Source organism: Lepidochelys kempii, chromosome 1 (genome assembly GCF_965140265.1).
Source record: "Lepidochelys kempii isolate rLepKem1 chromosome 1, rLepKem1.hap2, whole genome shotgun sequence".
Lineage (NCBI taxonomy): Eukaryota > Metazoa > Chordata > Testudines > Cheloniidae > Lepidochelys > Lepidochelys kempii.
In genome coordinates, this window is record NC_133256.1 from 240,766,065 (window position 1) to 240,783,691 (window position 17,627).

Sequence of the window (17,627 nt, forward strand, 5' to 3'; positions counted from 1 at the left end):
TCAGAGGTGCTGGATACCCAAAAACTCTATATGAAGTCAACCTGCATGTGCTCAACACTTGTTAAAATCAGGCCCCTAAATTCTCTGTGCCTCTCTTTCACCATAAGTAAATGAGGATAATACTAAGCTGATTTGCCAGGGGTACTGTGAGGCTTGAAGCACTAATGGTTGTAAAGAGCTTTGAAATGCTCAAATGAAAGGTGCTAGAAATATGTAAAGCATTATTATTAGTCTCACATTCCCATAGTCATTCCACAAATATATTCACAAGTTTCAGTGTGTCTAAAGAGTGTGATTGTGTTTTCTACATCAGGGTATTAAGGAATAATCTTAGTAGTAGTAGAGAAGATTCACTACTTCCAGGAAGACCAGGATGAACATACACTGGGGTGTGCTGGCAATAGGGGTTGAACACCACTGCTAACAAGGCTACGAGGAAATGGAAGAGCTCACAGGTGAAAGAGTGGAAAGAAATCTGCTTTTTCACACAAATCAGTCATTTTGCAGACAAAGAAACTGAACTGAAACAAATATTTCTAATCTGCCCTTCCCTTGACACACACATTTTGGGAGTTGGGAGTGGCGGGGATTGAAGGAAGCTGTGCTCTCATTTTACATGAAAATGGCTTGTCCTATGGAAAAACATGATCTAACATAAAATGAATGTACTGTAAATAGAAGAGTATTTTGCATTTAGGAATCAAATGGGAAATGATTTGAAGTACTCTTAAAGAACAGGTTTCAGAGTAGCAGCCGTGTTAGTCTGTATTCGCAAAAAGAAAAGGAGTACTTGTGGCACCTTAGAGACTAACAAATCTATTTGAGCATAAGCTTTCGTGAGTTACAGCTCCTTCATCGGGAGCCCCACTGTATTTTCCACTGAATGCATCCAATGAAGTGAGCTGTAGCTCACGAAAGCCTATGCTCAAATAAATTTCTTAGTCTCTAAGGTGCCACAAGTACTCCTTTTCTTAAAGAACACAAATTTGGTGCTATATCCATTTACATAGCCACCTCCCCCCCATACACCTACATCTTCAAACAGCATGTCTAAGACTTCTGATGTACAAAGATAAGCAGCATGTTTCAGGATATTGTACGGCTCAAATCCAAGCACCAAGATGGCTCCAGATACCACAGAATGGAAGCATCGGGAATACAGTTTCTGAATGGCACTTATCTCTGTTGCAGGGCCTCTCAGGAAATGCAGTGATGAATTTCTGACAGCCTAGCAGATTTGACACCAGGAGCCTCTGGACTAACTATTGCTTTTACGAACAAGGTGTCAAACCACGCTTCCCCTAGCAAATGCTAATATAAACCCCATGGTCAGTTTAAGACAGCATTTTGTATATTTTACTTGGGAGTTTGTATTTGCTCTTCCTTCACACTGGGCTTGAATTGTGACTGATTTTCACAGTAAGTTCCTAGAGTTGTACAGCCCTATTTTTCAGCTTTCCTCTGAGACATGGTTTGAAGCCAATATTTATTGGACAGGAGACATAACTTCATGAAATTCCAGTGAACTGCCAATTTTAGAATGTGATTTACTATTGGGAAATGTACTGATGGCTCTATTCCAGAGAGGGAGTAGTTAATAGTTAAAATTAACAACTGCATGTAGTCCAGGGACAGGAAAATACCACACATTAAAATCCCTAGAGTTAAATGTAATCCTTCCATGGGCCAGCCTCACCCTTGCTAATGCAGGGATGTGTGAATTACTTCTTCCTGTACCAGTGTAGTCCCATGTGCACCAGGAAGGATTCACCTGAGGAAGGACGGACATTGGTATTAGTACATGCACTCCCTTGAATTCTGCCAGAGGGGAGCAACTTTAAATTCTACTGATAGCTGGACCACCCATGCCCCCAACCCAGCTGGTACTGTCCAATATTGGGGCTGCTCTGGCTGCAGGCAAGTCCTCTGGCAGAGGGGAAGTGGAGGACACTTTGCTTTGCCACAGTCCCCTCCTCTGAGGGCTTGCCACTACTGGTGACCAGGGGCTTGACTAGGCATTTGCACTTGCATGGACTGAATCTACTAGAGTTACATCAGAGATGGGTTTGGCCCTTTACTGTAACATTCTGAACTAGGTGGAGGTGGCAGCCCATCCAAGGAGGGACAGATTGTATAATCATGTAACGCTCTGTTCAATGTGTGTTATGTGTCCCCTCTAGTGACTGGTCCACAGAAGATATAAATCTGCTACTCTTTTAGCTCAAGTAGCAGAAGCTTATGCTTTAGCAATGGAGGTCTTGGATTCAATCCTCCTTGCTGAACCATAAAATTGATTACTACATGAGCATTCTGTTTACTCTTCAAGACATTGCCATTAATACTTATTATGTCAGCCATTCCCCCCATCTTTATCCCTTTTTGGTACCAAGAATGAAAGAAAGATACAGCCACAACCCTATTGTGGCTTCTACTACAATGAATTATCAGTGTTGCAGTTTGGGATTTCATACTCCACTTTAATACCCTCCCTCTAATATTAATATATTAAGCCTCATAAGACCCCTTTTACACATGGAGAAAATAACACACAGAAAGTGAAGTGCCTTGCGTATGACCATGGCCCAAGTCTCCTAGATCCCAGTCCCTTGCTCTAACCACTAGACCATCCTGTCACACAGTAGCAGACAAGCAGTGCATCCCCTGTGTACCATGGCATTTAATTGTAATTTCCTGGATCATATATTTTTGTTCATCACACAGTCCTGTCTGTTGATTTATATGTGGGGCTTGATCCCTGTGTATTACTGCAGCATTAGTCACATACCAACATGGTGGCAATGTAACTCCTGGATCTCAGTCCTGTGCCTCCTGGAAGTATTGTGATGTTTTTTTTCAAGGTCACTTATTAACAACAAACCTTGTCCCCCACTACCTTCAAAAAAGGCCCAAATTTAAACCTGCTGTTTGCACTGAGATAGCAGGTCTGAATTTTGCACCAAACCTTATTGTACATCCACAGTGCCCGTATGTTGAATGATGCTATCAATACTGAAACAGGTCAATAAATGGCAAACCAGGATTGCTTAATTCAGACAGATTTGAGAAAACGTAATATAGACTATTAATTTTTAGCCCCTTAACATATCATAACTGTATTATCTGTATTACACACACACACTCTGTATGTTTTCTTTCATGAAGTCTTCAATGTGATCTGATATTTACAATAAAAGTCTGCAAGAGAAGAGGAATATGATGTTTTAATCGCAAAAAACTTTGTCTGATTATATATTTTTATTATAATAGCTGGCCAGGAAAAGGATCAAGTGGAATGATGCACAATGCAGATTCCAAAAGTAATCCACCCATCTGACAGACCCTGCTCTGATATATATGCAGTACATATTCACCCTGGTTGCATTCATGGGCACAGATCTCTATTAATCCTGGAGACCTCTGCCATGGAATTATTTATTACAGTGCAGAGGTATTTTACAGAATCATTTGTGCTGAACATTTCAGAGATGAAAGAAAAGGAACCCCCACCTTACCCAGCTGCAGCTCCTCTGCCACCTTACTAACTGTAGGAAAATTCATCAGTGCACATGGGTGTTGGAACTAAGGGTACTGGGGGTGCTGCCAGAACCCCTGGCTTGAAGTGGTTTCCATCATATACAGGGTTTACAGTTTGTTTTAATGGCTCTCAGCACCCCTGTCAGTATGGATGGGGTCAACTTAGCCTATGAAACGGAAGAGTAGCAAATGGTCTCCAAGAGACACCTTCCAGAAAATATCAGTGCCATGAAACGTTGGCACCTTCTCTTTGCTAGTTCATGTCAGGACTTGGTGACTAGAACAACGTTGGCTGTAACTGTCACAGTGCTACAGGAGCATCGTGGCCTGGTCTACGTGGGAAAATTACCCCAAAAATTCATTTTAAAACCAGTTTAACTAAATGAACTTTAAAACCACTTGCAGCCATAGCATAGACTAGACTCCAGATGGAACCTGCTGAAGAAGGTTCTGAAACTGGTTTGCTAAAGACAGCTTAGGCCACCTGGAGTGCGGTCTATGCTACATTTCCAGCCAGCTTTAAATTTGGCTTATCTGGTTTTTCAAGCCAATTAAAATTGAGGGAAATTTCTTCAGTGTACACTAGGCCTTGCAGAAATGTCCCACACTTAGAAAACAAATATCCAAGGGAGAGAAATCTCAAGAGACAGAAAAGTGAAAGTCAACATCAACTAATCACAGAAACTCAGCTAAACTCCTACATGTGTGTGTGTGCGTATGCACATAGGCGGTGGGTGAACCCCTGCTTTGGGGAGGCAAATCCATCGGCTCCGCCCCACTGTCCAAGGCCCTGCCCCCACATACGCCAGAGCCCCCAAACCCCGCTGTAAAAGGAGAAGCCTTGATTCTGAGGGGCCCCTGCGACCAGAGGAGCCCTGGCCCACCCCAGCCATATCGGGCTGAGCTGCTGCCTCCCCTCCCCCGCAGTGCTGGACTGGAGTGGGCTGAGCCACCAGCCTCCCCCAGTACTAGGCTGGCCCCAGTGCTGGGCCGGGCCGAGCTGCCAGCCTCCCCCAGTGCCGGGCCGAGCTGCTGGCCCCCCCATGCCTGCCAAGCCAAGCTGCCAGCCCCCCTGCCAGAGTCAGGTCAGGCCAAGCTGCCGTCCCCCTAACGCCAGCTCCTCCTGCCCCTAAAGGCTCTGCTCCCCCGCCGAGCTGCCGGCCCCAGCGCCCGGCTGAGCCTGCTCAGTCTACCGGCCGCTGGCTCTCCGTGTCCCTCCTCACTCCCCCGTCCTGAGGAGGAGGGACATGGCGAGCAGTGGGGACGGAAGGGGGTGTGGAGTGGAGAAGGCAGTGGGGGTCTCGGGGAAGGGCCGGGGCCACTGCAGCCTGGGTGTCTGGCGGCAGGTTGGTGCCAGGGACAGGAAAGGCAAGGCCTTCCCTGGCCTATTATACCCGCCGCAAGTGTGTGTGTGTGTGTGAGAGAGAGAGAGAGAGAGTGCCTCCTGCAGGTTTCTCTGCTCTTTTGGGGAAAGCTGCTAGCCCCTTTGAATCGGCATGCTGCCGAGCACAGTAGTTGGGGCTGGGTGACTGAAGGGAAGAAGGAAGGAGAAATAGAATGTTAGAAGAGAAGCAAGGAAGATGGAAACATCCTCATTACACGGAGATGGGTCAGAGGGAATGTAGCTTATCAGGAAGTTAGTTTAGGGGCTCGATTAGGGTCAGCTAGGCGGGGTGGGGAATACATTGCTTTAGGACAGGAGTAGGCAACCTATGGCATGTGTGCCGAAGGCGGCACGCGAGCTGATTTTCAGTGGCACTCTCACTGCCTGGGTCTTGGCCACCGGCCCGGGGGCCTCTGCATTTTAATTTAATTTTAAATGAAGCTTCTTAACATTTTAAAAACCTTATTTACTTTACATACAACAATAGTTTAGTTATACATTCTAGACTTATAGAAAGAGACCCTCTAAAAATGTTAAAATGTATTACTGTCACGTGAAACTTTAAATTAGAGTGAACAAATGAAGACTCAGCACACCGCTTGTGAAAGGTTGCCGATCCCTGCTTTAGGAGCTGGATTAGAGTTCAATCAGCGTGATAGAGAGCAAAAGGAAGAAAAGGGTCAGAAGAACATTATTTTTTTAATAGCTGCCAATAGTTTAATAGGTGCCTCATTCCCTTGGAATCACAGCAGCCACCACCCACTGGCAAGAGAGCTAGTATCAACTGGTTTCAGAGTAGCAGCTGTGTTAGTCTGTATTCGCAAAAAGGAGGACTTGTGGCACCTTAGAGATTAACACATTTATTTGAGCATAAGCTTTCATGAGCTACAGCTCACTTCATCGGATGCATTCAGTGGAAAATATCAACTGGGAAATTTCTGTGGCTAAATTCAGGATGGATTTTTCCATATCCCTGGTTGGAGCTCTATCACTTGGAGTGAAGCAGGGAAAGAGCACAGGGATATGTACTGGGACACATTTCCACACATCAGTAAGGGGTCAAAGAGCTCCTCTGGGCACGATCAGCCCAACCTGGCGTACCTGTGAGGCCTGTCAAATCTGGAGAGGGAAGTCTCCTTAGAAAGGAGAATCCAAGCCTGGCACAGAATGGCACTCAGAGGGAAGCAGAACCAGAGCTCCCTAGCCCCACAGAATAGGGGCTGCTTACCCACTAAGCTGCTGAAAAACGTCTGCCACCTGGGCCCTCTGAAGATGTAGAGGGACCTTCTTCCCTTTGTTTTCCCTTTTGTTTGTGGGGTGCCCAGCCTGGGTCCTATTGGACACAAGGGAGTGAGGGGCCCAGACCCCATTCACAGACACTACTGACCTCTTATCTTTTGGGGAACCGCTGGGGGAGTCGCATTATTTTGTTTTGTGGGCTGCCGCATTATTTGATTCGCTCTTACCTTTTTTTGGACTGTTTAATGCCTAGTAAAGGGTTGCTTTCCTCTCCCCCAAAACTTTGATCAGAGAATCACACTCTGCACCTTAAACTGGCTCTACAGAGACACCTGAAGCTAGAGAAGGATGTCTGTGATGAGAGGCACCCACTTTCGCCCCCACAGGGACGCACTAAAAGTACAACCTATGACAGGACCTTTATTCACTATCTTTACTATATGCTTCATTTGAACCATGCCTGAAGGAGAGAGAGAATATTGTACTATGAATTAAGAGGCAAGGGAAACAAATAGGGACAGGCTAAGACAAGAACTGCAGAAAAGTCCATGGATATCATGACCACACATGTGATATAAGTTACAGAATACATGACAGTGCAGTTTTATCAGCATGAATAACTCACAAGTGCTGAAGCCACAATCCAGTTATGCAAATCACCCTGAACAACCTACCAATAAAAACTGTCCAGCCTGCACCAAATACCAGTGTAATTTGAGGGGGCTGGAGGGGGGAATGAAACATTTATCTGTCAAGTCCTTTCAAAAAGAGATAGTAGCTGTTTGGAGTTGTTCAAGGGTTTGGAATGCTAAAAATAGTTCCAGGAGATAGATCAGCAGTCTGAGTGCCTATGAGGTTTTTGATAAATGCAGTTTATCAAGAGATGGTGCTAGCCATCTATGTGATAAAAACATTTGTACCACATGAGGTCAGGATAAACATGGCATGAATGTCTTTATTTCTGCAACTATGGATTAAACAGAGGAAACCATGTGATAAATTGCATTTATTGTGCATTTTGACCATTCCACTTGCATGCAGATATTTTAAAACTCTGAGTGGTTCGAAAGAGCCATCCTTTAGATAAAATAATAACCTACTATAAAAATGTTTTCTTTTCCCCTCTACCATGGTGGATCAGGGATTCAATTTTACAACCAGTCCAAGGACCAGAATTAGTCAATTTTAGACCGGTGAGAGATTTAAAAGCTTTGATACTCTGTGGACAACCAGGATTTAAAGATTCTTGTTGCATGCCATGGGAGAAAGAGATTTCAGGCTCTCCAAGAATATGCATCATCTGTTTGTAGCCTTTGCTAGTCACAGATGGCCTATATTAAAATCATGACACCCCAATACCAGATAGAAATACTGTTTTAAGTAATTTTTTAGGCCTTAAATGGTCATTTTTCTACCACTCTAATTTGTAAGGTAGAGGAATTGAAAAATAGTAATTAAAATACATGAAAACATTTATAGGACAGTTTTTTCTGAAACAAGTGTGGCATATATGGAATACACTATAGTATAAAGGTATAAAAGTTATATGGGCATTTGTTCAGGATGACACATAACTCACTTGTAGCTTTGCCAATTTTATGAGTAACACAACTATCCCAACATTCTGTAATGTTACCATCCCATGTTCCGTATCTCTCATCTTTTGCCCAATGTGCATAGAGCTCAATCCTGCAGACATCTCATACAAGTTGTTTCTCTGACTTTAATAAAACAATTCTTATAAATAAGGGTTGCATGATTGGGCCCATATAGTTTATATACCATGATATGCACTTGGAATGGTTAATGTGTCAGCACTTCTATTACAATCCATTTTCATTTGCTCTCATCTTTATGTAAAATCTCTCTTTTGGCTGAGGTTTTCTATGATTGGTCTAAACAGAAAAGTAGATTTTATTTATTTAGAGTAAAATCTATTCACATAGGATATTTTATAATTAGGGAGAGGGTAGAAAATAGTCTTTCCTGTGTAAAATAGATAAAATCTAAGGACCTGATCCTGCTGACGGATCCACACAGGAAATCGCCGTAAGGAGCCCAGTTGACTTCAGTGGGGCTGCACATTCACGTTAGGGTCCCCCCAGGATGAGCAGATTGCAGAATGAGAGCCTAAGATTTTTTCCCCCACCTAATAACCACAAAAATTGGTTGAATTTTACAAGTTTAGATCCCAAACATGCAGTAAGATCTGCTATAATAGACCCCACATGGCCATTCAGAAACTCACTCAAGTTAATATAGGAAATCATGTAAGTGGATAAGAATGCAGGATCAGGGCCCATATATTTCCTGGTGGCTATTCATCACAAATAACTAGTTTCCTGGCAAACATGCAGCAAGAATCCAAACAAACATTATATGCATGATTTTAAAAAATGGCTTAGCACATGTGCAGTACAAAATGTTCTCTGAATTTAGAGTTAACATGCTATCAATGAACTACAGAATAATGTATAATTTATACTATCAACAGGAGTATGGGTGTTTTGCAGCTATTTCATTGTGGAGATTCACAGTTATTTAAGATTCAAGCCTGGAACTGCACAAATCAAGAGAGATATTAGCCTTATAATCTCCCCTTTTACCTAAAAACAAAAAGACCCGAGGGAAACAGAAATAAAACTATAATGCTCAATTTATGGCTGTAAACACTTAAGTCAGGAAATGCATCAGTGATGGTTCTCATAGTAATCTTAACTCATGACTGCAACTTGTCTATGCTAGGTGAAATAACCATTGGTGAAATGGTTTTCACCAATTATCTCCCCAGAATCAGTACTGAGAACAGTTTAAATTCCTTTTCTACACCGGACACGGACAAAATAATTAAAACTAGTGCTATCAGTTCAGCCAGGCTCATGGGAGCTGTAGTATAATCTAGGCTCCAGTAACCAGATCAGTTTTGTTAGTGTTTTAGTTAAATGTGGTAAAAAGTAAGTTACCAAAACAGTGTTAAAAATGAGTCCTAAGGCTTCCCCAAGTTCACCTGACCCAGTGGGAATTTTGTTGTACTTTTCCAATAGAAAAAGGCAATACTGTTTTCTGAAACTGTTTTGAAAAGTTTTATCTGGCCTATACTAGCACTTAAGCTGCTTTTAACATGAGTGCAGCTGCACCCCCGTTAACATGTACAATGTTTACTAATGCACAAAAGGCTGTTGAGACCAGGCAAATACAAGTCTCAAGCACTCTGTACTTGAAATGCCTTTTAATGACCTGTGCCTGGTCTACATTAGCACTTACACCACTTTCAATATTTGTTCACATGCCCCATTGCTGAAAACAATTTTCTGTCCTGGTTTCACTTCCTAGTGTGGAGCCAATGGACTAGCCCAGCCTTGCTGTTTAATGTCACCTTGATACACAATTAACCAAATCTCTCAGCTCACAGACTCCTAGGGAGCTTCATGGGAAATTAGGCCTAGACAAGGGTGAAAAAGGGTGGTTGTTTTTTTTAAAGGCCAGGTTAGCTAGCACCTCCCCTAACAACTCTAGGGCAGACGGGGCAGGCTGTACTTCAGCACGTGCTTGCTGGTCGAGTTGAAACCCAGAGCCCCAGGCCTATGAAGACACAAGCTGCCCCGCCTACACCAGGGCTTTAGTTCCCCCAAATCGAGACAAAGCCAGGGCGGCCGGGGCCCTTACGGCTGAGCTGAAGTTCCCCAGACATATGGCTACGGTGTTTCCTGGCTTGGGGGGGGAGCTGTGACCTTAACCTGCCGGCAGCGATGAGTGGCAGCGGGGGGGGGGGCGTGTGATATGCCGCCCTGCAGCGCGAGGGACGGGGGGGGGGCTCTCCGGGGGCTCTGGAGACACTGGCGGAGGGCAGGGAGCGGTGCTGAGGCCGGGGCAGCGCACGGCTCGGTGGGTGACCGTGTCCAGGCCCCTCGTCCGGCCGCTGCTGGGCCGGGCGGGAGCGGGGACTCGGGCTGCGGCCCGCTGGCGGCGGGGGGATGGTTCCTTCGGGAGAGGAAGAGGCGCCAGGTCGAGGCTGGCTGTGGGGGAAGGGAATTCCCGGCCGGGAGCTCCCGGGGAGGGGGGCAGCGCGGCGGCGGCGGCGGCGCGGCAGGGGTTAATCCGCGAGCGCAGAGAATGGGCCGCGCTGTTTCCAGGGTGACGGCTCGGAGTGTTCCGGATCGTACCATTGCGCTGGGGGAGGAGAAGGCTTCAGCCGTCGCCAGACCCAGCCCAGCGCCGCCTCCTTCTCTTCCCCCTCCCCCCGGCCGGAGCGCGGCGCCTGGGCCCAGCGGCGAGCGCAGCGCGGAGGAGCGAAGCAGGCGGATCCCGTCGGCGGCAGCGCGGAGCCTGGGCCCAGAGCGGCGGGGTCGGGATCGGCGGCGCGGCCCCTTCTCCCCCCGCGCGGGGCAGCGGGCTGCGGGCGGCCCCGGGCTGCGGGGCTGGGAAGGCGGCTCGGAGACAAAGGAGGCGGCGGGGCTCGGAGCCGGCACCAGGGACCGAGAGGCGCCTCCGGGAGCCCCCGCCCGGGGCAGGCGGCACAATGCGGCACGGGGCGGCCCGCCCGCACCGGCTGCAGCAGCGCGGGGGCCGCAGCGCGGCCCGCCCGGGGCGGGGATAGAGGCGGCAGCCGGAGCCCCAGAGCCGGGCCGGGCCCCTTCCGCGAGCAGCGTCCCCCCGGCCTGTCACACGGGGCGGCGATGTGAGGGCCCCGGAGCCGGCAGCAGCCACAGCCGAGCAGCGGGGACCCAGCGGAAGCGGCAGCCGGCCGGGCCCGGAGGAGCCGAGCAGCGGGGACCCAGCGGAAGCGGCAGCCGGCCGGGCCCGGAGGAGCCGAGCAGCGGGGATCCGGCGGGCGCGGCGGCCGGCCGGGCCCGGAGGAGCCGAGCAGCGGGGATCCGGCGGGCGCGGCGGCTGGGCCTGGCTGTGCGATGGAGACGCACATCTCCTGCCTGTTCCCGGAGCTGCTGGCCATGATCTTCGGGTACCTGGAGGTGCGGGACAAGGGCCGCGCGGCGCAGGTGTGCACGGCCTGGCGGGACGCCGCCTACCACCGCTCCGTGTGGCGGGGCGTGGAGGCCAAGCTGCACCTGCGCCGCGCCAACCCCTCGCTCTTCCCCAGCCTGGCGGCGCGGGGCATCCGGCGGGTGCAGATCCTGTCTCTGCGGCGCAGCCTGAGCTACGTGATCCAGGGCATGGCGGAGATCGAGAGCCTCAACCTGAGCGGCTGCTACAACCTCACCGACAACGGGCTGGGCCATGCCTTCGTGGCGGAGATCGGCTCGCTGCGGGCGCTCAACCTGAGCCTGTGCAAACAGATCACCGACAGCAGCCTGGGCCGCATCGCCCAGTACCTCAAGGGCCTCGAGGTGCTGGAGCTGGGCGGTTGCAGCAACATCACCAACACCGGCCTCCTACTCATCGCCTGGGGTTTGCAGCGCCTCAAGAGCCTCAACCTGCGCTCCTGCCGCCACCTCTCTGACGTGGGCATTGGGCACCTGGCGGGCATGACCCGCAGTGCAGCTGAGGGCTGTCTGGGCCTGGAGCAGCTCACGCTGCAGGACTGCCAGAAGCTCAGCGACCTCTCACTAAAGCACCTGGCCCGAGGCCTGGGACGCCTCCGCCAGCTCAACCTCAGCTTTTGTGGGGGCATTTCTGATGCGGGGCTGCTCCACCTGTCCCACATGAGCAGCCTGCGCAGCCTCAACCTGCGCTCGTGTGACAACATCAGCGACACAGGCATCATGCATCTGGCCATGGGCAGCCTGCGTCTTTCGGGCCTCGATGTTTCCTTCTGTGACAAGGTGGGGGACCAGAGCCTAGCCTATATCGCACAGGGCCTGGATGGGCTGCGTTCCCTCTCCCTCTGCTCCTGCCACATCAGCGATGAAGGCATCAACCGTATGGTGCGCCAGATGCACGGGCTCCGCACGCTCAACATTGGCCAGTGTGTCCGTATCACTGACAAGGGCCTGGAGCTCATTGCGGAGCACCTCAGCCAGCTCACAGGCATTGATCTCTATGGCTGCACCCGCATCACTAAGCGGGGCTTGGAGCGCATCACGCAGCTGCCCTGTCTCAAGGTGCTTAACCTGGGACTTTGGCAAATGACTGAGAGCGAGAAGGTGAGGTGAGAGGAGGGGGCACCTGGAGACCTCCATCCTCTCTGGAGGGACTCACTGACTGACTGCTGCAGTCGGGGGGGTGGGGCCGCACACACAGACCCATGCTACCTGCCCACTCCAGCACTGGAAGGAGGCAGGGATAGAGAGAGCCCACCCCATCCCTTCCATGCCACCTACCCACCTCTGCACTGGCTGGGGCAGGAGAGGGAAGAGAGAGAACCCTCATTTCTTCCATGTCATCCTCAGCCTTCCATTGGGAATACAGTACCCCTTTCCTCATCCTTCTCTGCATTGGGGATAGAGGCTTGCAATTTTATGCACTGGGGCTGGAGATACCCCTCCCCACTCCAATTCTGATTCTAACCCCTCATGCACTAGGGATTGACGAAGAAAGCCCCCTATTCTTATTCACCTCCAGTCCTGCTCAGTTTTGAGAATAGGGACCTTCTCTAATGGGGGTGGGAATGGAAATGGGAACACCCCCCCCCCCAAAAAAAAAAAAGCTTATTAGCTGCATGTTCCATATCCACTGACCCCAGTCCTTCTGCGCTGGGTACAAACAAAGACACCCCCTTGTCAAACCATTCCAATTCTTTTTTCCCCCATCCCAACTGGGGATTGTGACAGAAATAGCCTTTCCCAGATATACATATTCCATTTATTTCCAGTCCCACCCCCTCTTCACTTCTACCCCATTTTGCCCTGTGGTTGGATACAATCTCCCACCACACCAGTTCTCCAGTGCATTGGATATAGAGAGAGCTACACTGGTCCCCTCCCCTCCCGAGTTGAGTACAGGGACATGATTCCTTTGCACCCTGCACTGTGGTTGGAGAGAGTGCCTAGACCCTCCACTCTTTTCCCCATCTCTCTGCACTGGGGATGAAGATAGACTCCTAATACTTCTCCCTCCTCCTCATACTGGGGATGAAGACACCATTTTCCCCACACCCCATTCCCAACAGAGAAGGAGACAGATCCCAGTCTCTTCAAATGTCCCACCTGCATTGGAGGGATGGAGTCACCTTAGCCATTCATCGTCCCTTTCATTTTTCTCTCTCTTCCTCCCTGCCTTCTCTTTCTTAGAAGTGGGGATAAAGACATATCCAGCCACACATTCATTTCCCCTTTGGATTGGGGGCGAATGGGGCAGAGGGGATGACCAGCTCCTATCTGCCCAAGGGACTTAAGGAAGAATCTCCAGCTTCATTTTTGCTTTCATTTGAGATACTGTGACGTGGTTTTATTTTGAAATGCATACAAAAAATTATTACTACAAAACAGCCTCTTACCACCACCACCACCCTCCCCTTGCTTACATCCTTTTTCTCATCCTTTCTTTCTTCAGTATTCATTTTCTTCCATGGTTTTATTTTTAAAGACATTTGAAGTTGCTGTTCTTGTGGATTAAGTACGTTTTTTTTCTGCTGAATATATTCTATATATATAAATATATATATAATGTCTGGCTACCTCGTTTTAATTTGTTACTTTTTTCTCTAAAGCCCTGGAATTCTTACAAGAAAGAGATTTTGAGACTGAAACATTTTTGTGCCTAGACTGGAAAGATGCCCCTTGGGTTTGTAACTTTTTTTTTTTTTTTTTTAAAAGCTTTCCCTAATGTGCCCCACCTTCACATTCTGACTGTGCCTCTCCCTCCCTCTCCATTGGGGCTTGGGGATCCAGCTGTGCTTCTGCATTTTTAGTCCTCTAGCACAAACATGTGTAACATGTGAGAATCCATACTGAGGATTGGGGTATTGAAATGTGTGAAATGCAAGTTCAGTTTCTTAAAAAAAAAATATATATATATATATATATATGCAAATATTCCCCTCTCCCTCCCAAATCACCTACAAAAAAAGGTCACTGTTGTGTGAGGCTTCCTGTTTGTAAGTGGGGAGAGGAGCAGAACAGGCCTGCAGGGCCTGAGGCTGCGATGTGAAGGGGAGGAGACTGAAATTCATCTGTCTTATCTCTGTTCTGTCAGTAAAATGGAGCTGGTTCTTTAGATTTTTTTAATTATTATTTTAAAGAGGAAGAATAATTGATGAATTTTTAAAGAAACAAATGTTGGCCTTTTTTCTTTACTTATTTTTTTTAATTCAAAATCTCAAATCCTCAACAATAACAGGCCAGACCATGGAGTTAAAGCAAACCCAGAGACCCCTATGGATTAATTGTACTGTTTGTGAATTTGTATAAAAAAAACAAAGATCCTCTTAAAACATTTTATATTCTTACAGTAAAAGGTTAAACTGATATTTATATAATAAAAGAGGAAATATGAAGTATGTTTTTGAAAAAAAGCTGTATCTGTGTTGTTTTTGTTTTTTTAAAGGTAGGTATCTTGTCTACTGGTCGCAAGAAATGTGGTGTGCTTATTGAGGGTTTCGCCTGTGCTCTTGACTTAGTGAGTGACTTGGTCTGAGTAAAAGGAAATGGGGAGTCTGGTCAATCCTGTGCAGGATGTTGAGTAATGTAATAATTAGAAATGTACAAGAGAGTGTTGCTTCCTTTTGGAAAGGCCAATATTGTATATGAGAACAGCTGACTTTCTCAGATAAATTGAGTGAAAGTAGAGATTAATGTTGGGGTACCAGTTCATTTTGGGGTTGGGCAAATTGCAACTGATAAAATTTGTTATGAAGGGACATAGGGGTAAAGTGATGTGTAGTAGATCAAACTTGACACTTTAGGGGGGAAAACGTTTTTAAAAAACTTAAGACACATGGCAATGTTCCTGTTTCATTTAAAAGTCCATGAAAACTGGTTTTCTGCTCTTTCCCCACACCCCAAAAATTTTCCTGCAATATTAACAACACAAAATTGCTGTCTTTTGCTAGTGCATGAGAACTTGGAAGTGAATAACTAGAAAACTGACTATACTGTTTCACTTTTTCATTGTACACTCTGAGATAAAAGTAAAGAGGAAATGGGAAAAATTGGATTTTTAACATTGTTCTAATAATCTTAAGATGTCCTTTTATACCATCGAAAACTTTCTTTTTAACGTATGACTTCTAACCTGACAGGGTCCCTTTTAGACTTCTATGATGTGAGGTTTGTATTGTTGTTCAAGATAGGGGCTTAAGCTGTTTATTGGGCATGAAACAAAGCTTTTCTCCCCTCTAAGTACTGCAGCAGGGCTTTCTCTCTCTTTCTCCCCCCCCCCCCTTTTATTTTAAAGAAGGGTTGGGGTTAGAGAGAATGTGAAATGATGGAAGGAGCAAAGCCATTGTTCAGGAAAGTTAAAAGAGGAGCTGTCCTTGCTTGCTTGCTTGCTTGCTTGTTCAGTCATGCATACTGAATCTCGCCATGTGAGGGTCCCTATGGAAAGGAGGAGGGTGATTCTTCCCCTCTTTTTAACATTCCTCTCCAGGCCTGGCTGTATTTAAGCTGCTTTCCTCCATGCAGAGGAGGGGCAGTGGGGGATGGTGTGGAGTTCCTGTACATTTGCATTTTAAGTACTTCTAGTGCTGTAGCAGGCTACTTTGTTTCATCCAAACTATTCTATCCTAGCCAGCTTCTCTCAAGTTACACCCAGGTAGATGAGCTCTCCACAATATAGCCCTAGCAAAGAGGTTATGGCTGTTTCCAGTTGTAATCTTTCTGGCTTGTATATTTTGATGTATTTTTGACTGAAACTAGAGCATTCATAATTCCTTCTTTCATGCTGCAGAAACCCACCCACACACTTTTAAAAAAATCCCACTTCCTGCTAGGACGGCGGAGTTTCACTGGGTTCTCCTCTGCACCCCAGGGAGGAGGGCCAGCACCTAGATGGCTGCAGGATTATTTTTGTAAAACTACCAAGCTTTCTGTTGGGAGTGCATCACAAAAGCTGCATTGTTCCCTTTGGGGAAAGCCATCACAATTGGATCTAATTGAGCCTGACACTATATCCATCTTCCTTTACTTGGAGAGAGGTATTGGATCTTTTTCTTCCCTTTTAAAGAAAAATTACAATACTTTCTTGACTGAAAACAGGATGTGTGAACCCCAGTAAACAATAGGAATTCCAGACCAGGTTCAAGTTACCAGTAGATATTTAATATTTGATATAGCTAGCCATGGTCCTTGCAAGGGATAGTAAATTGTACCTCTCGCTAGGTCACAGGCTTACCAGATTCTAACAAAAATATAGACAGCAAGCTGTAGTATATAGATGCTTTGTTCGCCCCATTCAATCACATGTTAACGTGGATAACTGAACTAAGGCAGACCTCAAAATTGCATATGCATCTTGTCTGTGGTCCTGAAGTCCTTCTAAAGTCAGGAACAGGACGGCTCTGAGGCTAAAATGTTGTTTATAACTTCATCTCAGAAACAAGTTAGGTGGACCAACATATTATTTAAATAGAACCCAAAATCTTTAGGAAATTGTGCTGAAACCAGAGCCTCCCTGAAGTCCTGTAGTATTAGGAACAGCAGACATTGTTCCCTCTTGAAATGGGCTAGTCTCAGAAATGACAATGCTCTCTTGGTCATAAACATAAGTCTTACTATTGGGAGTGGTCTGAGCTGGAGCAATATGTCTGTTTATTTGTAAGGAGATGGTTTCTAAAAAAAGAGATGATGCTAGTAAAGGGGCAGAGGAGACTAACCAATGACTAATTACTCTCCTCAATATATAATTCCCTAGTGTAACAGAGGAAATAATATTTTCGCCCTCCAGTCACTTCTGAACTGAGAGATGGGTCAGTGCAAAGTTCTTATCAAACATGACTCATTTGGAAGCGGAGGTAGAGAATAGTAAAAATGATGTTTTGAAGTGAACTGGAAGGAGGAGAGGAAGGTGATCAGGAACAGTCAGCATGGATTCAACAAGGGCAAGTCATGCCTGACCAACCTGATTGCCTTCTATGATGAGATAACTGGCTCTGTGGATATGGGGAAAGCAGTGGATGTGATATATCTTGACTTTAGCAAAGCTTTTGATATCACAGTATTCTTGCCAACAAGTTAAAAAAGCATGGATTGGATGAATGGACTATAAGGTAGATAGAAAGCTGGCTAGATTATCAATGGGTAGTGATCAACGGCTCGATGTCTAGTTGGCAGCCGGTATCAAGCGGAGTGCCCCAGGGGTCGGTCCTAGGGCTGGTTTTGTTTAACATCTTTATTAATTATCTGGATGATGGGATGGATTGCACCCTCAGCAAGTTTGCAGATGACACTAAACTGGGGGGGAGAGGTAGATATGCTGGAGAGTAGGGATAGGGTTCAGAGTGACCTAGACAAATTGGAGGATTGGACCAAAAGAAATCTGATGAGGTTCAACATGGACAAGTGCAGAGTCCTGCACTTAGGATGGAAGAATCCCATGCACCGCTACAGGCTGGGGACCGACTGGCTAAACGGCAGTT

General features: G+C 46.9%; 2 protein-coding genes across 2 annotated transcripts in view; one reads left to right on the forward strand and one right to left on the reverse strand.

Annotated features, from left to right (window-relative positions):
• WNT5B (Wnt family member 5B) overlaps positions 1-17,627 on the reverse strand; it is a 97,107-nt gene that overhangs the window by 32,152 nt on the left and 47,328 nt on the right. The window lies entirely within an intron of this gene.
• Positions 10,316-15,984, forward strand: FBXL14 (F-box and leucine rich repeat protein 14). Its single transcript, XM_073320325.1, has one exon. It carries the CDS (start codon positions 11,065-11,067, stop codon positions 12,265-12,267), a length of 1,203 nt encoding a protein of 400 aa, XP_073176426.1. The 5' UTR covers positions 10,316-11,064; the 3' UTR covers positions 12,268-15,984.